The sequence below is a fragment of the Aethalodelphis obliquidens genome, unplaced genomic scaffold (assembly GCF_003676395.1).
Source record: "Aethalodelphis obliquidens isolate GAN/ISIS:26980383/991018 unplaced genomic scaffold, ASM367639v1 scaffold28, whole genome shotgun sequence".
Lineage (NCBI taxonomy): Eukaryota > Metazoa > Chordata > Mammalia > Artiodactyla > Delphinidae > Aethalodelphis > Aethalodelphis obliquidens.
This window is the reverse complement of record NW_020837972.1, coordinates 2,238,056-2,263,027: the sequence shown is the minus strand read 5'-3', so window position 1 is coordinate 2,263,027 and position 24,972 is coordinate 2,238,056. Positions and strand designations below refer to the sequence as shown.

The 24,972-nt window shown below is 52.0% G+C and overlaps 1 protein-coding gene across 2 annotated transcripts in view; it reads left to right on the top strand.

The window, feature by feature from the left end:
* EMID1 (EMI domain containing 1) overlaps window positions 1-24,972 on the top strand; it is a 51,882-nt gene that overhangs the window by 9,826 nt on the left and 17,084 nt on the right. For both annotated transcript variants that reach the window (XM_027124379.1, XM_027124381.1), the window contains exons 4-14: window positions 6,637-6,720; window positions 7,745-7,806; window positions 9,263-9,383; window positions 9,623-9,673; window positions 9,757-9,846; window positions 10,461-10,598; window positions 11,867-11,956; window positions 12,089-12,141; window positions 12,660-12,722; window positions 12,825-12,869; window positions 20,359-20,403. In XM_027124379.1, coding sequence (XP_026980180.1) covers window positions 6,637-6,720; window positions 7,745-7,806; window positions 9,263-9,383; window positions 9,623-9,673; window positions 9,757-9,846; window positions 10,461-10,598; window positions 11,867-11,956; window positions 12,089-12,141; window positions 12,660-12,722; window positions 12,825-12,869; window positions 20,359-20,403 — 842 coding nt within the window. The remainder of the gene's footprint in view (window positions 1-6,636; window positions 6,721-7,744; window positions 7,807-9,262; window positions 9,384-9,622; window positions 9,674-9,756; window positions 9,847-10,460; window positions 10,599-11,866; window positions 11,957-12,088; window positions 12,142-12,659; window positions 12,723-12,824; window positions 12,870-20,358; window positions 20,404-24,972) is intronic.

Genomic DNA, 24,972 nt, shown 5'->3' with positions numbered 1-24,972 from the left:
CTGGCTGAGACTCTCACCAAGGCAGATGTGGGAGGCTGGGAGGGGCAGACAGGGAGGGAAGGGAGGGGGCCAGGAACAGCGCCCTCCCCTGCATGCTGGGAGGAAGAGGGGCAGGCAGAAGGGCCCCAGGGGCAGGAAGGGAGCCAGCCAGGAGGGACTGTTGCCAAGGAGGCCACAGAGGAGCTGGTGGTAAGGAGGGGGCGAGTCCCCAGGGTACGGGGGCTCCCTGGGTGCAGAGCACCTGCCCATACATAGGCCACTCTGTCCCTGGCTCCCCTCCCAAGGGCAAACCTTCCCAGGTCTATGGGGCCATCGTGGAGCAGGTGGCGGCAGCGCCCATGCCCTTGAGTGCAGCCGCTGTAGGCTGTGCATCCACGACCAAGCCAAGGGCTGTGGCTCTGCCGCGGGCGTGAGGTGGGGGTGCGAGACGAGGACTGGGGCCGGCCAACCCTGACGTCTCCCTCGGCAGGGCCTTGGGGTTCCAGCCTGGGGACAGGACAGCTCTGCCGCACACCAGCTGTGTGGCCTTGGGCCGGGTACTCCCCGTGCACCGTGCAAGTAGTTGTGCAGGGGTATCGGGCCGGGGGGCGGGGAGGCTGCAGTTCAGGCGGCACTTGTCTCGTGCCCTCTCAGAGGGAGGGGCACCTTCTCTAAAGGGCACCAGGCTGCCTTGTGCTCTTGCAACACCTGGGGCTCTCCTGCCCTGGGCCTCAGCGTGCTCACCTGTGAAATGGGCAGGATCATACAGTCGGCCTCCCAGGGATGTTGCAAGGGTGAAATGAAGCAGGTGGCGCCGCAGCCCATGGAGGGCAGCACGTGGCGTGATGCCCAGTGGGACAGGAAAGGAAGGGCCTCTCAACACCCATGAGGTTGGAGCCGAGTAAAGGGATGCCAAGGCCTGGATATTCTAGAAAACTGCTTTGCTGGGGCCCTGGGAATGGGGACAGGGAAGCATGAGGACATTGCTGACCCACGCCGGGCCCTGCCCTTCCTATGACAGCCAGCTTCAGGCTGGGCTCCCCCAGCTGTTTTCCCTGCTGGTGACTGCCCTCGCAGTCTGTCTGGTGTTGTGACATGACCTGAGGTCAAAGAGCTCCGTCACTAGGGGCAACAGGGCCCAGAGTGAGCTGAAGAGGGAAAGGAAACACCTATCATTCCAGAATCCAGCCTTGGATCAGCTGTGCTCTGCTGTGTGACCTGGGGCAAGTCACTTCACCTCTCTGAACCCCGTCTCTATCTGAAAGTTGCCTCAGATGGAGAAGTGCTTGCCTCACACCTTATTATGAGGACCAGAGACATGCCTCCAACATAGCTACTGAATAAATGTCTTCCTTTCCCCTTTGGCCCCCTGTGCTGGGGAGTCTGCCCTGCCTCCCAGCTCTGAGACCCCATTTCTCAGTCAGCTGCTCAGCAAACAGGCCTCTACTCTCTGGACTGGATGTTTGTGAGGCGAGCAGACTTCATGACTTTTAGTTCTGGTTTTCCCATCTGTACAGTGGGAGTGTTCACTCCGTGATAATGAGTGAGGATGGTTTCTCTGATGTTCTTGACAACCGTGAGGAAGGGACTAGAATGGGTCCCTTTTTACAAATGGAGAAACTGAGGCTCAGAGAGGTGAGGGGGTTGGCCTGGGGTCACTCAGTATGTGAGAGCCGGGACTGGGACCAGCCTGACCAAGCGTCCATCTGCCAGTGCCTCCAGGCCTTGGGGCTGGATGGCAGGGAGGAGACTGGCCCAGGCTCTCACCTGGCTGCCTGCTACCACCAGAAACAATGGGCAAGGAATGGCCAAGGCCAGAATGCATCATGTGGGCTGGTCCTGATCCCCTGAGTGGCCTGGGCTGTTGGGCTCTGCTGAGGGTAGGGCTGTAGTGATCACCCTGCCTCTAGGGGCTCCCCGCAGACCGATCTCTCACCCAACAACCCCATTGTCCAGATGATGAACGTGAGGCTCAGAGAGGGTATAGGTCTCACACAAGGTCACACAGCAAGTAAACATCATGGCTGGGATTCTCCCAAGGGCTCTGACCTGAGGTCTACGATGTCGCCCTGCCTCAGACCCTCCTGCAGTCATAATGATGCAGACTTTATGACTGCCACTGACATAAAGGGGGAGGAAAGCTGCCACTGTCCTCTGTGCTGGGCACCATGATTTGTACTCACCTGCATCGTGCCACCATGTCGTGGTACAGAAGGTCCAACTGTGGAAACTGAGGCTGGGAGAGAGGAGTGCCTTGCTCTGGGTTACAGCTGGATTCAAAGCCCTTCAGTCTGACCAGAGCCGAGGTCTTTCCTCTACAGCAGCGCTGGCCAAGGACTTCGTGGGGCACGTGTTCAGACAGCTGGGACTGACGGAAGCCAGCCTCAGCCCCAGCTCCTCCCAGATAGAAAGATAGAGGAGAGGGGACCCCCTCACCTTCCCCTCCCCATGGGCTCCCCCAGAGCCGGGCTGCCTCCACTTACCCCCTCACTGTCCCCATCTGTCCCTCACACCTGTCGCTTCCCCATCCGTGGACCCCCACAGCCCTTGTCTTCTGTGGTGGGGAACAGCAAGGGAAGAAGTTTGCCCAGGGTCACATAGTAAAAAAGCTTAAAAGCAGACGGAGATTCCAGCCCAGCACTTCCTGGGCCCCTCGGCCTCTCCACCGTCCAGGGCTTGGCCCTTCCCAAACATGGCTCTTGTGCTCTAACCAAATGCCAGGTGCAATGCCACGCCTGTGCCTTACTCTGTGGATTCAGAATCCTGCAGGTTAAATGCTATTGGAATTTGCCCATATCTGCCACCCGTCTACTCCACTCCTGTCTGGGAGGCTTAGTGGCCCCCACCTCCGACTCCCACCAGTGTATTCTCCACCCCCAGCTGGGAGGCTCCCCCTCTGCCCTCCCAGCTGCCCCAGCGAGGTGCCCCAGCTTTGCCCTCCCTCCGTTTTGCCCGGGGCCCACTATGGCCTTCTCTCCCACCCCAGAGCCTGGGCAGTGGCTGTCCTCTCTGCCTGTAACCTTCTTGGCGCTCCCGCCTGGCTCCGAGGATCCCCACCCTTTCACCATTAATCCTGTCTCTCTGGTTCCTGGAACGGGTCTGGCGTTAAGTGGGTGCATGGGAAATGAGTGGGAACCTCATTTTACCCGCAGAGGGACCAGGACAGACACAGACCAGGGCTTCCCAGAGGGCTGCTGGAGAGTTCTTGGAGCTCCCAGCCCCAGCCCTGACCCCAAACCCTGACTCAGGCCAACAGTAGCAAATATTTACATTTGCAAAGTAAATTCCAGGGAAGGGAGCTGGGCAGGGGCAGGGGAGGCTGCGCTCATGTGGTCTGTGGTCACTGGACCCAGCAGACCTGGGGGGAGGGCTATGAAGGAATAAGCCCCTCAGAGAGAAAGTCAGAACTGGAGCCCAGGGACACCGCCAACGTCTCACACCCCTGTTCCCAGCTGAGGGTGGGATTTAAACACCATGCTCTGCTCCCCTCTTCTCCTGCCCTGGTCCTGCTGTGTGGACGGGCAGCCTCTTCTCTCTGGGCCTCAGTGTTCTCATGAGGATCTGTTGAGAAGGAACATGAGACACTGGGCAGAGGGAAGGGCGGCTGCTTAGGGGGGCACAGGACTAGAAACTGCAGATGGCACTGGCCTTGTGGAGGTCAAGATGGAGTGATGAGAGCTTGTTGGTGGGGGGCTTTGGTGGGTTCCCTGGTCTGTGCAGGAAGGCTTTCTGGAGGAGGTGACATGGGGGCAGTGGCTGTGGGGATGAGGAGGCAGTGCGCTCATGTGTGTGTGTGTGTGTGTGTGTGTGTGTGCGCGCGCGCGTGTGTGTGTGTGTGTGTGTGTGTGTGTGTGTAGGGCTGGCTGGGACCTCCCAGATGGTGGGAAGTGGCCCACAGTCAGGGTCCCAGGGTGGAGCCAGGGTTTGTGGTCCTGGGACTAGCGGGGAGCTCCTTGGAGGGCGAGGTTGGGGCTGGGGAGGGGCCCTTCAGGGTGGACCACCAGGCTGGGGTGAGGGGGGCTCTCAGCCCACTGGGGCCCACTCCAGGGGCCCTGGCTCAACACCAGTGGGAGGGATGTGACATTTTTATCCTACAGGAGACCTCCCCCAGCCCTAGACTTTATACGTACTGGAATTTTGTGTGGTATAGGGCCATTTACAACCTGGTTCATCCCTTAAAGTATTTCTGTCTGTTTCTTAGAATTTAGGGAGAGCTTGGGGGGCCATTTTTTGTGAATCTTGAATCCAGAACCAATATTTTCTGGTCTTTTTGACAGTTTTTGTTATTTAAACTTTCTTTTTTTTTTTTTTTTAATTTTAACTCACAATTTCTTTGAGCCAGTTATGTCTGCACTGCTGGTCAGACCGTGCTTTCATTAGTTTTTCTAGTTCTCTCTGGCTCCCAGTGAAATGTCCCAAAGCAAGTGGGTTGAAAAAGAATTTCCAACCATATGTTCACAGATTAAAAACTTGGGGACCCCCTGGCGTGACATTAGAACCCTTATGTTCATTTTCAAGACAGTCATGTCTGCCGTCCACATTATTTTGCCTTTTATTTTGTTTGCTTGCTTTAAATTCATTTTCAGCCAGTGATTCATGCATTCCTCAACAAGAGGTTTAGTGAAGCCCTGAGGCCCTACTGCGCGCTGGGCACTTTCCCCAGCCACTCGCAAGACGGACAAGGTCCCTGCCTGGTGGAGTTCATGTTCCAGCCAAGGAGGGCGGAAGATCAGACCGGGGAACTGGCAAGCAGATAACATGTTAGAGGGTGGAAAGTGCCATGGAAAAAATGGAAGACGATAGCAGGGTGGTGCGGAGGATGGGCAGGGCGGACGCTCTGCCCAACTTCATCCCAGAGAAAACCCAAACTTCCATGGGGTTGGAGGGACGGCCTCTTCTTTTGGTTGACTTCCTGGAAGCAGTCATCCAGTGGCCTTTTACATCTTCACCTGGGAGCAAAGGAGATGCGGAGGGCTTACCGAGGTCGTTCTTCTAAGGAACCAGCATTCTTGACGGGCGCCGGGCCTCCCTGCCTCTGCCAAGGGGAACCTGGGGGACTTGCAGTGCCAGGTGGCCCAGGAGAGAGGAGGACGGGCCCTGGAGTTAGACTAACTGGGTTCCAGTCCAGGCTCCAGCCTTCAGCTGGGTGACCAGTCTCTTTACCTCTCTGCCTTGTTTCCCCCCAAAGGGAAATACTCATATTCACTCATCCATTTATCTGAGCACGGGGTGGGGGGGCAGAGGAGTGATAATACCAAGCTACTCTGTGCCCGTTTCCCCATCTGTAAAGCAGAGGGGTTACTAGCACCCACTCACAGGGCTTCGTGAGGACAGTGAGTTAAGACTGTTTATGAGAAGTGCTTAGAATGTGCCGGGCCCAGCATAAGTGCCGCACAAGCATTGGCTGTTATTATTATTACCTACCTTGTAGGATCGAGCTGGGCTTAGCACCGGGCGTGGCTCATGGTGGCATTATCACCCCCCCACTGCTGTTGTTCTGCCCACAGAGCCCCTAACCCCTGCCCCAGTCTTGGGCTGCCAACCCCCTTCCTCTATCCCAGGTGAGATTTACCCCCTGTGAGAGGGCAAGTCGCAGGCCCCCAGGGAGGGCATGCTGGGGATGCGGGCCCAGCCTGAGCGAAGGCCCCGTGGTGGGACCTGGAGAGGGTCTGGCAGCCACCCTGCTGGGGGTTGGCCAGAGGGACCCGTCTGGTTTGAATTCCCGGCGCCTCTCACTCCCTGCACCAACCCACAGCCTGGCTCTGAGCTGCCAGGCCCGTGCCTTATTTGGGTCTTGTCTCCCCCCAGGCAACACTTTGCGGCCTTAAAAGGCAGGCCCGGGCGGGGGGGGTGGGTGGGGCAGTTGCCACTGGTGGCTTCAGAGCCCCTCCAGCTGCACCCCCCCGCCCCCGCCCCTGGCTTGGCCAGCCCAACCCTCCAGCGATGGAGAGAACCTGGTCCCCAAAGCCAGACCAGCCAGGATGGCCTGCTCCTCATAAGGGTGGCTGCAGGGGTGGCCTCCTGGAACAGGCCCCCCGTGCCCTCCCAGGCAGCCAGCCTCCCTCTGGTTTTCATTTAAAACCAGAGCTGGATCCACTTCAGTGTCTTCTTACCAAGTGGGGCAGGGAGAGGGTGGATGGTGACGTTGCTGTGTTTATTGAGCACCTACTGCATACCAGGCCCTGTGTGTGCTCATTAAGCCCTTTGCATGCATGTCCATCCTCAGGCCTCACGCCAGCCCGGGAGGTGTAGAGACCTTATGATCCCATTTTACAGATGGGAAAATCAGCAGGTCCAGGGAGGACAAGTCACATAGGTCAGCAATTAGCAGGGCTGGGACCTGACCTTGCATCTGTTGACTCTAGGCTGTTAACCCATGCAGCTTGCTGGGATTGTTGGAGAAGCCCCCAGCCTCACCCATGGCCCCCACCCATTGCCAGCCCCCCTCCCCAGCCCCATCAGGTTGATAGCCTTGTCCCAGCTCAGCCCAGTTTATGCTGTGTGACCCAGGCAAACTGCCCCACCTCTCTGGGCCTCTCTCCCTTTGCACTAAGGGGAATAGGGATCCCTCTGTGACTGCAGTGGCAGGTGGGGGGCGGGAGGGGGACAGAACAAAATGTCACAGCCAGCAGGGCTCTGACCCTCACTGTCCCTCAGTTGTAGGCTCCTCTGGCTTCGTGGAGCCCAGGTGGTCGGGCAACACCATGTGGCGGATGGCACTTCGGCCCACAGCCCTGTCAGGTGGGTCCTGGGGCAGCTGCTTGGGGTCCCCCTGGGCTAGGGGAGGCTGGAGGGGCTGGTGGTGACTGTCCTAAAAACCAGCTGGGCCCAGCAGTGGAGGGTCAGGGATAGCACCCTGCGCTTGTCCACTGCAGGCTGGAAAGAAAACTGGAAGGTGGAGGAAAGGCCCCCAAGGGGAGTCTGACCTGGGCCCAGGCACCTGAGACCCAGGACCCCCAGAGTCTTGCAGACATGGGTCCAAGCCCCCACTTTCCTTTTTTTATTGAAACGACACTTTTCTGAGTGTCTGTAGGATGCGGGGCACTGTGCCAGGAGCTTTCCATAATCAACTTGTGTAAACCTCACCCCAGGAAGGCATCATTGTTGCCACTTTAAAGAGGAGGCTGAGGGTCAGAGAGGGGACGTGCCCTGCCGGGGGCCCCGCAGCCAGGAAGGGGCAGCGCTGGGCCTCGACCCAGGGTTTTTGCCTGTTACACACTCACTCCACCCTTGCTCTGAGCTCAGCCTTCCCAGGTGTGAACGGGGTGACACTTGTCCTAACACGCAGGATCATGGTGAGGACTGGAGAGGCGAGCTTGTATCGTGCTCGGTGGCTGCCCGGCACTGTTATGAATAACGTTGGGGTATCAGTGAGGAGGCCAGGGAGCTGGACAGTGGTTCTGGAAGAAGGGTCAGAGCGTGGCACCTAAGGCCATCCCAGTCTGGACTGTAATGTGTCGGTCCCCAAAGCTTCAAGCCGAGGCCAGCCCCGCCCATGTGGGATGCAGTCGTTTTGGATGAGGAGTCAGATCCCTGGTCCTGCTCTGAGAGAAACAGTCCCCTTGGAGGCTCTGGAGCCAAAGGACACCCACAGGGCATGGCTCACCTTGGACAGGCTGTGACTCTTTAGCTCCTTCCCTGTGATGGGCTATCTCATGGGTTAGGGTCATCAGGTATCTGTCCCCTCCCTCCATCCTGCCCCCAGGGGCTGAGGGGCTCCAAGGGGAACCTGGGAGCCCTGGCCCAGCCTGCTTCCTCCCTGCAGGTTGTCTCAACTGCAGCAAAGTGTCGGAGCTGACGGAGAGGCTGAAGGTTCTAGAAGCCAAGGTGGGTGAACAGCTTCCGGGCCAGGCAGGCACCACCCTCCCATTCAGCTTTCTCAGCTTCCCTTCCAGCGCCCACCCCGGGAAGCCTGCGCACAGTCAGGCAGCCTGGCCTGCTCTCCTTCCAGGAGATCCATGAGGTTCTCCTATCGCCATCCCACCCAGAGACTCCTAGACACCCCCCCAGAGCTCATGGCTGGGTCCCCTCATTGCCCCGTCACCTTCATCCTTTATCCCACCCACCCATAATACCATCTTCCCAGTTCCAGAAAGCAAAAACATCTATTGCGTGTCTCAAATTATCTCAAGATAAAAAGTTTTTAACCATTAAAAAGTAAGACATTCTAAATTTAGAAACATGAAAAACTCAGCACCATGAAAAAACCTACCAGAAAACCATTGGCCTCTGTCGCCTGTGCCCCCAGAGAGAGCGATTGCCAACATTTAAGCGTCTTTTCTTCCAGATTTTCTAAACACACATAGATGCATTTACATTAATCTCCATATCCATTCCCTCCTCTGGGAATTTATCTTAGGAAGATTAGTTGCAAAGATGTTCATCCAAGTGTTAATTAAGAGGGAAATTTGAAAACCAAACAACAGAAGGGGTGGTTGTATAATGAGCAAGTGTGGCTCAGTGGAATACTGGACAGCCATTAACAACGCCTCCATTTTCCAACACGAAAAGATGCCCCTGATCTATCAAGTGGAAAAACCAAGCTTCTAAACAGCATGGGTTAAAACCCCCGTTATGAGGTATGAGCACCCTAGGAACCCCACCCTGCTCCCCAAGCTCCCTCCCAGGGGAAGCCGGCATGAGGGGCAGCTCAGCTCAGATCTGGGGGCTGGGTCTCAGTTCCGGGTCAGCTTCTCTCTGGGCACGTCTACACGGCCCCCCACTTCCTGGTCTGCGGACATTCCGGCCTCTCTTAATCCTCAGTAAGTGGCTCAGGGGACACTGCTGACCCTTCAGGCTCTCCCCTCCACTGGGTCCAAAAGTGGTTTTGTACACACCTCGGCACCTCTGTTTCATGCCAGACCCTCCCAAATTTCCCTTCAAATTTAGTAAAAATCCGTGCAGCCTGTGGTGCTTTAACAGACCAAGAGAAGTTTAATATTATGTATGCATCTAAATGTATATAAATATACTTATTAACATGCAGGTAAGCATAGGAAAAAACCGCAGGGCCCAGCAAACACGAGGACAGTCTCAGAACTCAAAGTGGGTGACTGTGATGGTGTGTGATGACTTTTCTACAATGAATGTGATGAATTGTGCATTTTGAAAACCATGGTCACTTCTGATGAAGTTCGGGGCCCCTGTGAGTCCGGGTCTCCACTCCAGGCTGGGTTCTGCCAGCCACGTGGCCTCCTGCCCCCCAACACCAGGGCCCCGAGCTGGCCTGACCCTGGTGAGACCCTGGTACCCACCCCATCCCTATTGTCCTCTTCCTCCATAGGTGGCGGTGCTGACTGTCACTGAGCAGGCAGTGCCCCCGACCCCAGCTGCCCCTGAGGACCCCGCCCCGCTCTGGGGTTCCCCAGCTGCCCAGGGCAGCCCCGGGGATGATGGCCTCCAAGGTGAGTGGGTCAGTGGGGAACACGCTCCCGTGTGGCAATGAGTTGGATCCAGCCCCCTCCCTGCTGCTGACTCCCAGCTTGGCCCCCTTGTGAGCCTCAGTCTTCCTAGTTTTCCCTTGGGCCTGAGGGGATGGTCTCCAGGGGCCCCTGAGCACTGGAGTCCTGGGAGGCCCAGCAGCTGGTGGAGCAGGGGTAGGAACTCTAGACACCACTGACCCCTGCCTACCTCTCCACCCCAGGGCTACCAGGAACCAGAGAAAACGTGAGGGCCCCTCTGCTCCCCCGAGATGGTAGGTGCTAGCGGGGCGGGCAGGGCCGGGGGCAGGCCAAGCGCAAGGCCGGAGCTGCGGAGCTGATGAACTTTCTCCCCCAGATCGAGTTGGTGCCCGGGGGCTTCCTGGGCCCTCTGGCCCCAAGGGAGACCCTGGCAGCCGGGGCCCAATGGGGATGAGAGGCCTGCCAGGTGAGTGCCCACAACACCGGCCCTTCCAGCTCCCCTGGCCAGCCCTGCTCAGGTGAGCCCAGGCTGGGGCCTTCCTTACCAGACCCTGCCCTCCTGGAGCTCCCAGACCATGAAGGCTAGTGGGGGTGGGCCTAGTAGGCAGGGGAGAAATAGCAGTGCCCACCCCATGTGACCAGGGTTCTTATGGGGGACGTTGCAGCTAAGGGAGCCCTAAGGAGGGAAGCCCAGACCCAGCCTGGATGGAGTGGGGGACGGGGAGGGCTTCCCAGTGGGAGCTACACCTTAGGTGAGGCCTCAGAATGACCAGAAGTGCACACCAGGCAGCGCCAAGGGAGGACTGATAGAGGGAGCAGCTCGTGCAAAAGCCTAGAAGAGAGAGGAGAGAACATTCTGGAAATCAGCGTCTGCTAGGCACCTGTTGTGTACCAAGTGTCCACTGTCCTGAAGCCCCAGGGGAGGGATGTGTTCATCCCCCTCATAGACGGCCAGGGAGGGAGTCTGGCCTGTGGCCTCTGGAGCCATCTCGTACCTGCTGCCCCTGGCTGCCTCATCCCTGGGCCACCCTGGGCCTCCCGCCTCTTGCACACCCACCAAACCCCCTGGTTCCATTGCAGGTCCGCAGGGCCCCCCAGGGAGCCCTGGGCAGGCTGGAGCTGTGGGCACCCCTGGAGAGAGGGGACCTCCAGGCCCCCCAGGGCCTCCTGGCCCCCCAGCCCCACTTGGACCACCCTACGCTCGGATCTCCCAGCATGGTGAGTCCCTTGGGGTCACAGCAGGTCCAGGTGGTGATGGGGTGAGGCTGGCATGACCATCTGCCAGGCACCTTCTGTATACCAGGCTTGGCCTTGGGCCATAAGTCACCTGATCCTCCAGTGGGCGCTGTTGTCACTGATGAGGAAAACTGAGGGCCAGAGAGGGGAGATCACACAGCCAGGGCACAGGGGGGCCGGCTTCAGATCCATGAACCCTCCAGAGCCTGTGCTGGGAACCACCAGCATCAGGCCCTCCCACCAAGCCTTGGAGCTGGCCGGGATCCAGCCCTCAGAGCACTGGGAAGCTCAAGGCCTAGCAGCAGGACGTGAGCCCTGAACTCCCAAGGCCACAGCCCTGCCTCTGTGCTCAGAGAGGCCCTGCCCCTTCCGCCCAGCTGGGCCCTGACGCGCATCCTTCACCTTCTCCAAAGCCTGACTTGCACGCGCTGCCAGGGGTCAGCGCTTGGAATGCCAGGTTCAACCGCATCTGCATCATACCTTTGGTGCGTGACCAGGCACCATTCATTCATTCTCCCTCTCCAAGGGACTTCCCTGGCGGTTCAGTGGTTAAGACTCTGCCCTTCCAATGCAGGGGGCACGGGTTCGATCCCTGCTCAGGGAACCAAGATCCCACGTGTGGCGGGGTGTTGCCAAAAAACAACAACAACAAAACATTCTCCATCTCAGAGCCTCAGTTTCCTTATCTGTATGACACCCATGCACAGAAGCTTGGCACAAAGTAAGTGTCAAAAATGGTAACTTTTATTATTATTCCCATTAGGCACGTGACAGTACAGGCTCAGCAGGGTAGACACTTGCTGGATGTCACTGGCTAGACTCTGGCAGTGTCTCCCTGCTTCCTGGTCCTGCATGGCCAACAGTATCCTGACTCCCCACCCTTGGAGTGGGTGCCTGGTGGCCCCAGCCATGCTGCAGGCTGTCCCACAGGGCAGTCAAAGCTGGCTTGGCAGAAGTGACAGGTTAAAACTGACTGCCCGGGCTTCCCTGGTGGTGCAGTGGTTGAGAGTCCGCCTGCGGATGCAGGGGACACAGGTTCGTGCCCTGGTCCGGGAAGATCCCACATGCCGCGGAGCGGCTAGGCCCATGAGACATGGCCGCTGAGCCTGTGCGTCCGGAGTCTGTGCTCCACGGGAGAGGCCGCAGCAGTGAGAGACCCGTACTGGAAACAAACAAACAAAACAAAAAAACTGACTGCCCCACTCTGCCCCGCCCAGCCCAGCCCTGCTCACTCATCTTTCCTCCCCCAGGGGACCCATTTCTGTCCAACACCTTCACTGAGACCAGCAGCTACTGGCCCCAGGGACCGACTGGGCCCCCAGGCCCCCCAGGACCCATGGGTAAGTTGAGTCCAGGTCTAGGGTAAGGGGCAGGGTTGAGGGATGGCAGAGAGACTAGGGCTGGCTATCAGGAGGGAGCTGATGGTGGACTTCCTGGCATTGTACTGTTGAGGGCATCATGTCTTATTCCAGGTCCTCCTGGACCTCCTGGTCCCATGGGCATCCCTGGGAATCCTGGACATATAGTGAGTATTTCTCCAAGTACTCCCACTCTTCTGTCCGTCCATCCACCCACCCCCACCCCCGCACCCAACCCATCCATCCACTCACCTATCCACCCACCCACCCACTCAACCACCCATCCATCCATCATCCATTCATCCATCCTTTCATTCATTCATTCAAGCATTTATGGAGCACTTAATGTGCAAGATACTTTCCGTAAATCTTCTTATTCAGTCCATGTAACAAGAAGCAAATACTGTTATCACCTAAGGCCAAGGAAGGTGGAGATTCTTGCCCTAGGGCTGTGGCCAGCACATGGCAGCTTCCAGATCAATGCAGGGACTGTCTGACTCCAAGGCCATCACTCTGAACACTGAGCTGTATGCACTTCCTGTTGTGTGCTAGGCATTGGGTGTGTGGTGAAGGTCCCAGAAGCCCAGGGCAAGCTGGGGTACCCTTCCCTACCCCTCTGCCCCCTAAGTCCCTGCCCCCTCTACCCTGCCCCAGCACAAGGCTGAGGCCCTGTCTTGTTGCTCAGGGACCCCCAGGCCCCACTGGACCCAAAGGAATCTCCGGCCACCCAGGAGAGAAGGGCGAGAGAGTGAGTATTGAGGTGGCCCTGGGTGGAGGATTCTGGGGAGTCCTGGGCACCCTGGGTCAGACCCTCTGACAGCGCACTCCATTCTTCTCCTCCCTCCTACAGGGACTGCGTGGGGAGCCTGGCCCCCAGGGCTCCATGGGGCAGCAGGTAAGTGATGCTGCCCACCCTGCAGCACCCCCTCCAGGATCCCACAGGCCCAGACCCCTGCTATGGCTCCATCTCCTATGGCCAGAGCCCCTGTCCCTCCCTGTCTGGTCCAGAGCAACCTCCGTCTCCTTTCTCACCCCCCGTCTCAGGGTTCCATAGCCTCTTAGGATCAGGCTGCCTCCATCTCCCTCACTCTCGCTCTGTGTCTCTGTACCTGTTTGTCTTTCTCTAGCTTCCCTCTGCGTCTCCATCTCTCTGACTCTTTGTATTTCTCTCTTTCTCCATCTCTCCAACTATGACTGTAGATTTGTCTATTTCTCGCTCTAGTTTGGTCAGTTTTTGCTCCATGTATTTTGAAGCTTTGTTATTAGGTGCATACACTTTCAAGATTTTAATGACTTCTTGGTCCTTTTATCTGTATGAAATGAATATCTTTCTCTCTGGTAATACTTCTTGTCTTGAATTCTATTTTGTTTGATATTAAAATAGCCACACCAGCTTTCTTATGCTTGGTGTTTGCGTGATATATCTTTTCCAATCCTTTTACTTTCAACTTGTTTGTCTTTCTATTAAAAATGTGTCTTGGGCTTCCCTGGTGGTGCAGTGGTTAAGAATCCGCCTGCCAATGCAGGGGACATGGGTTCGAGCCCTGGTCAGGGAACTGGGATCCTGCATTCTGCGTGGTGCGGCCAAAAAAAGAAAAAAGACATACTTGAGTCTTGCTTTTTTTTTTTAAACAGCCTAACTATTGAGTTCATTTACTTTTTTTTTTTTTTTTTTTGGCCACACTGCCCAGCTTGCAGGATCTTAGCTCCCCAAAAAGGGATTGAACCCACGCCCTCGGCAGTGAAAGCATGGAGTCCTAACCACTGGACCACTGGACCAGGGAATTCCCCATTTACATTTATTTATTTATTTGGTTGCAATGGGTCTTAGTTGCAGCAGGCAGGCTCCTTAGTTGCAGCTTGCAGGCTCCTTAGTTGCAGTTCGTGGTCTCCTTAGTTGTAGCATGTGAACTCTTACTTGCAGCATGCATGTGGGATCTAGTTCCCTGAGCAAGGATCGAACCCGGGCCCCCTGCATTGGGACCATGGGAGTCTTTTTTTTTGTTTTTTGTTTTTTGCGATACACGGGCCTCTCACTGCTGTGGCCTCTCCCGTTGTGGAGCACAGGCTCCGGACGCACAGCCTCCGGACGCACAGGCTCAGCGGCCATGGCGCACGGGCCCAGCTGCTACGCGGCATGTGGGATCTTCCCGGACCGGGGCACGAACCCGTGTCCCCTGCATCGGCAGGCGGACTCTCAACCACTGCGCCACCAGGGAAGCCCAAGGGAACATGGAGTCTTAACTACTGTGCCACCAGGGAAGTCCCTCCATTTACATTTAGTGATGTATATTATTATTGATATGGTTCTGTTTAAGTCAACTATCTGGCTATTTGTGTTCTACTTACCCCAATGTCTCCTTTATTTCTTTTTCTCCCCTTCTTTTCCTGCCTTCTTTTTTTTTATTTTAGATTTTAAAAAAAATTTTATTGGAGTATAGTTGATTACAATGTTGTGTTTCAGGTGTACAGCAAAGTGAATCGGTTATACATATACAAATACCTGCTCTTTTTAAGATTCTTTTCCCATATAGGTCATTACAGAGTATTGAGTAGAGTTCCCTGTGCTATACAGTAGGTCCTTATTAGTTATCTATTTTATATACAGTAGTGTGTATATGTTAATCCCAATCTCCCAATTTATCCCTCCTCCCCCCTTTCCTCCCTGTTAACCATAAGTTTGTTTTCTACATCTGTGACTCTATTTCTGCTTTGTAAATAAGTTCATTTGTACCTTTTTTTTTAGATCCCCTACCTTCTTTTGGATTGAGAATTGTTCTGTGTTGTCTCTACTAATGACTTTTTCACTATACCTCTTTGTGTTACTTTTTTCATGGTTGCTCTAAGGATAACAATATGCATCCTTTTACTTGAATTAGTATTATACCTCTTCATGTATACATAAGAACGTTACAACAGTATAATCCACTCCCTTCTGTCCTTGTGCTATTGCCATCATATATTTTACTTCTGTATTTGTTATAAATCCTCAATACATTGTTGTTATTGCTTTAAACAGTTGACTTTTAAAGAAGTTTAAAAAACAAAGAAAAATAGTCTTTTATATCTCATGATGTATTTATCATTTCTATACTCTTTATACCTTCCTGTAGATCCAGATTTTCATATAGTATCATCTCTCTTGAGCCTAAAGAACATCCTTTAGCTTTTTTTGTGGTGTGGGTCTGCTGGCAACAAATCCTCACTGCTTTTGTTATCTCAAACTGTATTTAACCTTAATTTTTGAAAGATATTTTCACTGGATATAAAATGATAGGTTGGCAGTTTTATCCCCCTTTATTACTTTAAAGATGTTGTTCCGTGGTCCTCTGGCTTATGTAGACAATTACAATTTCTCATGAGAAACTGACTGTCATTCTTATTGTTTTTCCCCTGTACATAATATGTCTCTTTTTCCTTTGGCATTTAAGACTTTCTCTTTACCCTTGGTTTTCATCAGATTGATCATGATGTGGATGGCTGTGATTTTCTTTGTGTTTATCCTGCTTTGGGTTGGCTGAGATTCCCGAATCTGTAAGGTTGCTGGGTTGTGTTTTTCGTTGGTGGTTTTGTTTAATGAATAAAATTCTTTTTTACAGCATTTTTTGAGTTCACAGCAAAATTGAGTAGAAAGTACAGAGAATTCTCATATACTCCGTGTCCCCACACGTGGATAGCCTACCCCACCATCAACATCTCACATCACAGTGGTGCATTTGATACGATTGATGAACCCATATTGTCATGTCATTATACCCCAAAGTCCATAGTTTACATTAGGATTCATTCTTGGTGTTGTACATTCTATGGGTATTAATAGATGTATAATGACATGTATACACCATTGTAGTATCATATAGAATATTTCACTGCCCTAAAAATCCTCTGTGCTCTGCTTATTCATCCCTCTCTCCCTTCTAACCCCTGATCTTTTAACTGTCTCCACATTTTTGCTTTTTCCAGAATGTCATATAGCTGGAATAATACAGTATGTAGCCTTTTCAGATTGGCCTTTTTCACTTAGTAATACACATTTAAGGTTCCAGCGTGTCTCTTCATGGCTTGATAGCCCTTTTTTTTTTTTGAATAATATTCCATTGTATGTACCACAGTTCATTTATCCATTCACCTACTGAAGGACATCTTGGTTGCTTCCACGTTTTGGCAATAGTGAATAAAGCTGCTATAAACATCCAAGTGTAGGTCTTTGTGTGGACATAACTTTTCAATTAATTTGGTTAAATGCCAATGAGTGCAATTGCTGGATCATATGGTAAGAGTATGGTTAGTTTTATAAACTTTTTTGTAAGTTTTTGTAAGAAACTATGGTCACCATACTATATCTTAGATCCTTAGATTAGAACTTAGTCATCTGGGAGTTCACTGGCAGTCTAGTGGTAAGGACTTGGCACTTTCACTGCCATGGGTTCAGTCCCTGGTCGGGGAACTAAGATCCCTCAAGCTGCACGATGCAGCCAAAAGAAAAAGAAAAAGAACTTAGTCATCTTATAACTGAAAGTTTGTACCCTTTTACCAACCTTTCTCCATTCCTTCCCTCCCCACAACCCAGTCCCTGGCAACCACCGTTCTACCGTTCTACTGTTTCTCTGAGTTCAACTTTTCTTTTCTTTTCTTTTTTTTTTTCCGCATTCCACGTATAAGTGATACCACACGGTAGTTGTCTTTCTCTGTCTGGCTTATTTCACTTAGCATAATGCCCTCCAGATTCATCCATGTGGTCACAAATGGCAGGATTTCCTTCTTTTTTAAGGCTGGATAATATTCCTGTGTGTGTGTGTATAACCCACATAGTATTTATCTGTTCATCAATCAATGGACACAGGTTCTTTCCATATCTTGGCTATCATGAATAATGCTGCAATGAACATACCTCTTCAAGACAGTGATTTCCTTTCCTTTGGATAGATAACCAGAAGTGGGATTGCTGGATCATACAGTAGTTCTATGTTTAATTTCTTGAGGAATCTCCATACTGTTTTCCATAATGGCTGTACCAGTTTACATTTCCACCAGCAGTATACAAGTGTTCCCCTTTTTCCACATTCTCACCACCATTTGTTATCTCTCATCTTTTTGATAACAGACATCCTAACAGGTATGAAGTGATAGCTCAGGTTGTGGTTTTGATTTGCATATTCCTGATGACTAGTGATGTTGAGCATCTTTTCACATACCTATTGGCCATTTGTATATCTTCTTTGCAAAAATGTCTATTCAGGTCCTTAGCCCATTTTTTAATTGGCTTATTTGGGGGTTTTGCTATTGAGTTGTATAAGTTCCTTATATATTTTGGATATTAACTCCTTATTGGACATGTGGCTTGCAAATATCTTTTACGATTTCATAGGTCGCCTTTTCATTTTGTTGATGACATTTCCTTTCCTGTGCAAAAGCTTTTTAAATTGGGTTGTTTGTTTTCTTCTTGTTGAAGTTTAAGAGTTCTTTGTATATTTTGCATATACAGAGATACACCTTTGTACACCTTTATCAGATGTATCTTTTGCAAATATTTTCTCCGAGTCTATAACTTGTCTTCTAATTCTCTTGACATTCACTTTTGCAGAGCAGAAGTTTGTAATTTTAATGAAGTCCAGCTTATCAATGATTTCTTTCATGGATTGTGCTTCCGGCGTTGTATCTAAAAAGTCATCATTAAACCCAAGGTCATCAAGGTTTTCTCCTATGTTATCTTCTACGAATTTTATAGTTTTGCATTTTACATTTAGGTCTGTGATATATTTTGAGTTAATTTTTGTGAAGAGTATGAGGTCTGTGTCTAGATTCATGTTTTTGCATTTAGATGTCCAGTTGTTCCAGCATCATTTGTGGAAAAGACTACCTTTGCTCCATTGTATTGCCTTTGCTCCTTTGTCAAAGAAAAGTCAACTACATATATGTGGGTCTATTTCTGGGCTCTCTATTCTGTTCCATTAATCTATTTGACTATTCTTTAGCCAATACCACACTGTCTTGACTAGTGTAGATTTATACTAAGTTCCCTCTAAGCACTGCTTTCACCATCTCCCACAAATTTTGCTAAGTTGCATTTTTATTTTCATGTAGTTCAGAGTATTTTAAAATTTCTCTTGAGATTTGTTCTTTGGTCCACCTGTTATTTAGAAGTCTTTTGTTTAATCTCCAAGTATTGGGGGAGTTTCCAGTTATCCTTTTTTGTGAGGGGGGCTGTGCCTCGCGGCTTGTGGGATCTTAATTCCCCGACCTGGGATCGAACGCATGCCCCCTGCAATGGAAGCTTGGAGTCCTAACCACTGGACCGCCACGGAATTCCCTCCAGTTATCTTTTTGTTAGGGATTTCTAGTTTAATTCCATTGTGGTCTAAGAGCATACATTGTATGATTTTTATTCTTTTTAATTTGTTGAGTTATATTTTATGGGCCAGAATGTGGTCTATCTTGGTGAATGTTCCATGTGAGCTTGAGAAGAATGTGTAATCTGCTGTTGTTGGATAAAGTGGTCTATAGATGTCAATTTTATCTGGTTGATTAATGGCATTGGCGGATTCATATATTTCTCTTTGCAGTTCTATCGGATTTGGCCTCACATATTTTGATGCTCTGTTGTAAAGTGCATACACATTAAGGATTGTTATGCCTTCATGGAATGCTGACCCCTCTATATCCGTGATAACTTTCCTTGCTCTGAAGTGTGCTCTGTCTGAAATTAATATAGCTACTCCCACTTTTGTTAAAAAATTAATTTATTTTATTTATTTTATTTTATTTTTGGTTGCATTTGGGTCTTTGTTGCTCCGTGCAGGCTTTTCTCTAGATGCAGCGAGCGGGAGCTACTATTTGTTGCAGTGCGCAGGCTTCTCATTGCCTTGGCTTCTCTTGTTGCGGAGGATGGGCTCTAGGTGCGTGGGCTTCAGTAGTTGTGGCACGCAGGCTCAGTAGTTGTGGCTCGTAGGCTCTAGAGTGCGGGCTCAGTAGTTGTGGCGCACGGGCTTAGTTGCTCCGCGGCATGTAGGATCTTCCCGGACCAGGGCTCGAACCCATGTCCCCTGCATTGGCAGGCGGATTCTTAACCACTGTGCCACCAGGGAAGTCTGAGGCTCTGTTAATTTTTTTAAAAATCTTTCTTCTCTCTGTGCTTCACTTAGAATTATTGCATTGACCTGTCAAGTTAGTTGATTCTTTCTTCTGTTATGGCACATCTTCAATTAATCCCAGCTAATTAATTTTTTATTTCAAGTATTATCATTTTTATTTCCAGGATTTCCATTTGATTCTCTTTTCATAATTTTCACATCCCTCCTGAAATTCCCCATCTCATCACCCATTGTATCAATTCCACTCGATTCAGTTTTTTATTTTTGGCTGCGTTGGGTCTTAGTTGTGGCAGACGGGATCTTCACTGAGGCACGTGGGAGCTTTTGTTGTGGCACGTGGGCTTTTCACTGCAGTGCACGCGATTCTAGTTGTGGTGTGCGGGTTTTCTCTTCTCTAGTTGTGGCATGCGGGTTTTCTCTTCTCTAGTTGTGGCATGCTGCCTCTGGGGTGCATGGGCTCTGTAGTTTGCGACGTGCAGGCTCTCTAGTTGAGGCGCGTGAGCTCAGCAGTTGTGGCATGCAGGCTTAGTTGCCCCACATCCCCTGCATTGGAAGGTGGCTTCTTTACAACTGGACCACCAGGGAAGTCCCTCCACTATATCCGTTAACATAGTTGTCACAGATACTTTAATCTCCATGTCTGGTAATCCCAGTACCTGGGTTGGCTATGGGTCTGTTTCTACTAACTGATTTTTCTCTTGCATATGGGTCACATTTTTCCATTTCTTCACATGTCTAATAATTTTGTATTGCATCCTGGACAATATAGACAATATAGTGAAGACAGTCTTCCTCTGAAGAGTGTTGAGTTTTGCTCCATGGTGTGGCTCCAACTCAGCTCTGTGACTTTAGCATGGGCATTTCACGGACCATCCAAGGATTAGAGTGGAGTATTTATACAGATTTTGCTCCCCTACTGTGGCTCCCTGCTTTCCAGCATTTCCCCTCCGTTTCCTCCTTCTTTGTCAGTCTTGACCCCGACCTCTGATTCCTCAGGCCAATAAGACTAAAGCTTGCTGCTTGAGCTGTTTGCCAGGCAGAGGGGGTTGGGATGAGCCCTCAGAGGAAAAGCCATAAATATACTGATGTTACCCAGTGCAGTTCCCTTCTTTCTAAGGTCAGATATCCTTCAGTTACTGGCTGCTCTTTATCATTTTCCATTGACTTCAAACAGTTGTTTTTTTGCATTTTTATCTCGCCCAAACGAGCTACTCTCTGTCTCACCCTTGCTCAGCCTCTCTTCCTCTCTCTATCCTCGCCTCTCTCACTGTTCCTACCTCTCTCTCCTTGCAGGGAGAACCTGGCCCCAAAGGAGACCCTGGTGAGAAGAGCCACTGGGTAAGCCACTAGCCCGGCACTGCCCTCCCGCTGCCTCCCCACCCTGGACACTCAGGAGATTATTTGGGGGTGGGGGCACCCCATCAAGATCCTCTTTGCAACCTGGTCTCCAAGTGGGGAGCCTTGCCAGTTCTCAGCCCCAGCGTCCTCCCCTACCCTATCCCTCCCCAGTGGGCAGGGCCAGCCTTATCAGCAGACCCTACATTCTTTGTCTCTGTCTTTATCCCTATCTCTGCCTTCCTTCTACGGCCTTTCCAGGCCAGGGTGACCCTGCCAGTTCCTCCTGGGCAGTTTGGGCTGACCCAGTCCAGACTGCATCCCCTGCCTCCATAGCCCCCTCCCAGCAAGGGCTTTGGCTTCTGCTCCCCTGTCTGCAAAAGAAAGGGAAGCATGAAAACAATATCCACACAGAAGAACGGGACAGGAGGCCTTAGGAGAGCCATGCAGCAGAGGAAGGGAGTTGTAGAAACGCTGAGGTACACAGGAGTGCTTCGGTAAAAGGGACAGGGCACTAGACACCACCATACACATAGGAATCCGTGAATCACAGGAAGGGAGACCTGGAAACCACCATGGACACGTTGTACATGGTAAATGAGGTCAGGGGACCTAGATCCATTGTACCCAAAAGACCTATAATTAACATGAGGTCCCAGACACCATCACATACACAGGAGACCCATGAGGAGTGGGAGGAGAGGCCTAGAAACTGCCATACGCACCAGAAAACCATGGAAAATGAGATGGGGGATCTGGAAACCACTGTACACAAAGGAAGCCCATGAAGGCTGGGAAGGGAGGTCTAGAAACTGTCACATACACAGCAGACATAGAATAAATGGGAAAGGGGACCTAGAAACCACATGTGGGATCCTAGAACCTTCACATCACGAGAGAGACTTGCAGTGAATGAATTTCAGGGCCTAGAAATCACCCACCCAGGAGACATGGGGGGAGGACTAAAAGCCCCACGGTGCAGGGACCTGGAAACCATCACTGATATAGGACACATTTGGAAAACTGGATGGGATGGGGGCAGACAGGAGAGGCAACTGGGGAGTTCTTTTGGAGGCTGGTATTGTGCCTCCCTCCCTCGTCCACCCCTCTCCCTGGTGCAGTCTGGCTGGGACGCCCTACTTCCTGGCAGGCATTAGTTAATGAAGACATGGGAAGCACCCAGCGCCTGCCCTGCCCTCTCTGCTCCTGATTGTGGGGTCAGTGATGGATACAGCCGTGGGAGCCCCCCACCCTGCACGAGCCCTCCCCCATGTCTTTCCATGACTTCTGGGGTCCTGCTATGTCTCGGGCAAGCCTCTCCCAGCCCTCACTGCCACCCCACTCCCTTACCCACCCTCTACCCACTAGTGGCTCCAGAGCCTCTTAAGCATACTGCCTGCTTAGGCATGAGCTGGGCTGGGGGTCAGCTAGACCCATGTGATCCCAGCCCTCTGCCGCCTCTAGGCCCCTTCACTGGCCTCTCCCAGAGACCTTTCATTTGGAAACACATTTTTCACCCCGCCCAGAGGCGGTGGGAGAGGTGGGATGAAGGCTGAATTAGGCTGGGGAGCCCCATCCCTATATGGGGGTCCCAACAGGAGAACAGATGCCTGAACTCTCCCAGAACAGACTTCAAACTCAGGACCACCTGTGGGAGGGGCCCCCACAAGAGGTAGCAGGGCCCCTGCCCATCCACCTGCTTTCCACGTACCCACCTGCACTTCTGCCCCTGCTTGCCGCCTGCCTGGGAGGGGACCCGCTGGGCTGGGGCTGCATGAGGCTTTGGGGGCTGGGGGAACAGCTCTGTTGGGGGCAGGTGGGGATGAGGTCTGTGTGGGGAAGAGGCCTGAGGGCTCCTATACACACTCCACCTACCAACCCCCACTTAGTGAAGCTTTTGAAGCCACTGACCTGGCTGTGGCTCAGCATTGACACCCAGTGGTCATGAGGATGCACTGCAGGCACTGCCTGGGAGTGACGGGGCTCAGCTGGCCCATCTAGACCAAAGCTCATACCCCTTATTCAGACAGGAAAAACTGAGGCCCAACTCCACAGAGTGAATTGTTGGCAGAGCTTGAACTGAAGCCCAGGCTTTTCAGCTCCCAGGACTGGGGGAGCCAGCTAACTTTCCCCAAGCGCCTCCTTGGTGGGTGCCAGGCCCCAGGCTGGGCACTGTGGACATAGATGTGATTTGGACACACTCCCCATCCTCAGGGTGGTCACAGTGGGGTGGGGGGAAACAGACCAGTAACCAGCAGTGACAGGACAGGGGGAGCTCAGCTATGATTGTGGAGGGGTAGATTTAGCATCTTCTTGGATAAGGAGACCCAGGCCGAAGCCTGGCAAAGGGTGTTCACGCAGAGGAGAGGAAACATCACATGCAAAGGCCCTGGAGCAAGAGTGGGCCCAGGGTGTTTGAGGAGCTGCAAATACTTGGAGTGACAGAGTGTGACAGGTAAGGAGTGAGACAGAGGTCATAGAGGCTTTTAGGACTTGAGAGGCCATGCTGAGGAATTAGAACTTTGTTCTATGGGCAGTGGGGAGTCATTGAAATATTTATAAGTAGGGAAGTGACATGGTCAGATTTTTGTTTGCAAAAGATCCCTCTGATTGCCATGTGGAGAACGGATGGGAGAAGGGAGAAGGGAGCAGAGAAGGGAGAAGGGAGCAGAAAGAAGGGAGCAGAACTAGACAGGAGGCTGTCCTGGTCACCCTGGCAAGAGGCTGTGGCGGCCGGAACTGGAAGGGGGACAGTGAAGAGGGACAGATGTCAATGGAGCTGAGAGACACTTGGGTGCTCGTCTGGCTATGGAGGGGGGAGCGAGAAGTTAAGGGAGATGTTTACAATAATAAAAGAGAGAAGAGAGCCAGGAGAAGCTGGCCTGCTGAGTTTTCTCCATGGAGAACGGGGAATGTCTACATGACAGCTGAGTGGGGGTGTCCAACAGGCCCTGGACACTAAGGCCAGGATTGGAGGGCACTGGGACGTCACTGGTGCAAGCAGCAGGCCACCCACCCAGAATATTTTTTTGGCATTTTCCCCCATATTTTTACTTTGAAAATTTTCAAATATGTAGAAAATTTGCTACAATGACTATCCTTGTACCCTTCTTCTAGACTGACCAGTTATTAGTATTTTGCTGCCTTTGTTCTTTCGCTCTTTATATATCTATAGATCTTTTTTTTCTAATCCATTTGAAAGTAAGTTGCAGACCTCATCCACATCTCCCCTAACACATCAGCATGTGTCTTGAAAGAATATGGACATTCTCCCAAAGAGCCACAGTAACACTGTCACACCTGAGAAAGCTGACATTAATTCAGTGAAATGATGCCACTTAATATACAGCTTATATATAAATTTTACCCATTGTCCCCAAAATGCCTTTTGTAGCTAGTTTAAAAAAAAAACAAGATCAATCAAGATTCATGTGTTGAATTTGGTTGTCACGTCTCTAGGTTCTTTTTTTTTTGCGGCACGCGGGCCTCTCACTGTGTGGCCTCTCCCGTTGCGGAGCACAGGCTCCGGACGCACAGGCTCAGCGGCCATGGCTCACGGGCCCAGCCTCTCCGCGGCATGTGGGATCTTCCCGGACTGGGGTACAAACCCGTGTCCCCTGCATTGGCAGGCGGACTCTCAACCACTGCACCACCAGGGAAGCCCTCTAGGTTCTTTTCATGTAAAATAGGCCCCCTGCCCTTTTCTTCTTTCTCTTGACTTTGTCATTTTGTGACTATCCCACTGTCTAGATTTGTCTGACTATTCCCTCGTGATGAGATGCAGGTTAAATACCCTTGGTAGGTGCACTAACTGGGGATGTGGTGCCCTCTTATTGCATCTCATCAGGAGGCTTATGACATTAGCTTGTCCCATTGTCGATGCTGGCAGTTGCTTAATGTAATTTTTGAAGGTCATCCATGTTTAGATGGGTGTAATACTTGAAGAGAGATTACTTTAGTGTGACCCGGTGACCCCCAGGCCCAATGGCCAGTCAGTGGCCCCATCCATGTGATGTGGACAGGACAGCCAGATCATAAGGGACAGTCTCAGCATGGCCACAGTGGGCTCGCTCAGAACAGACATGTTGGGAGGACTCTTGATTGTTAGATGTTTTTGTGGGAACAGCTTCCTTGAAGGTAGTAATTGTACCAAGATGCATATTATACCTCATCCCTTCATTTAATCTGTACTAAGTGAAGCACTCTGAGAGACTCCCAGATGTGTCAGGGCGGGAATAGTTCTATTGCTATCCTGGTGCTCTGTCAGAATTAAGGTATCTACATTCCAGAAATAGCTTTAGTCTGGACTCGGAAAGAGGAAGGAGTGAGGGAGTGTGGAGTTTTGGCAAGACCGCGGACCCTATGCTGGGGGAGGAAAGGACAGACAGACAGACACTGGGAAGAAGTGAAGGTGAGGGCCAGCTGGCGGTCCCTGGCCAGCACCGGCACCACTTGAGACAGGAGACCCCAGAGCAGGGAGGCCTAGGGGAGGGGTCTGAGGGCCGCTGCCGCATCCCCGGGCCTGGGTGCTGGAGACTCAGCTGAGAAGAGAGGGTGGGGCTGAGGGCTGGG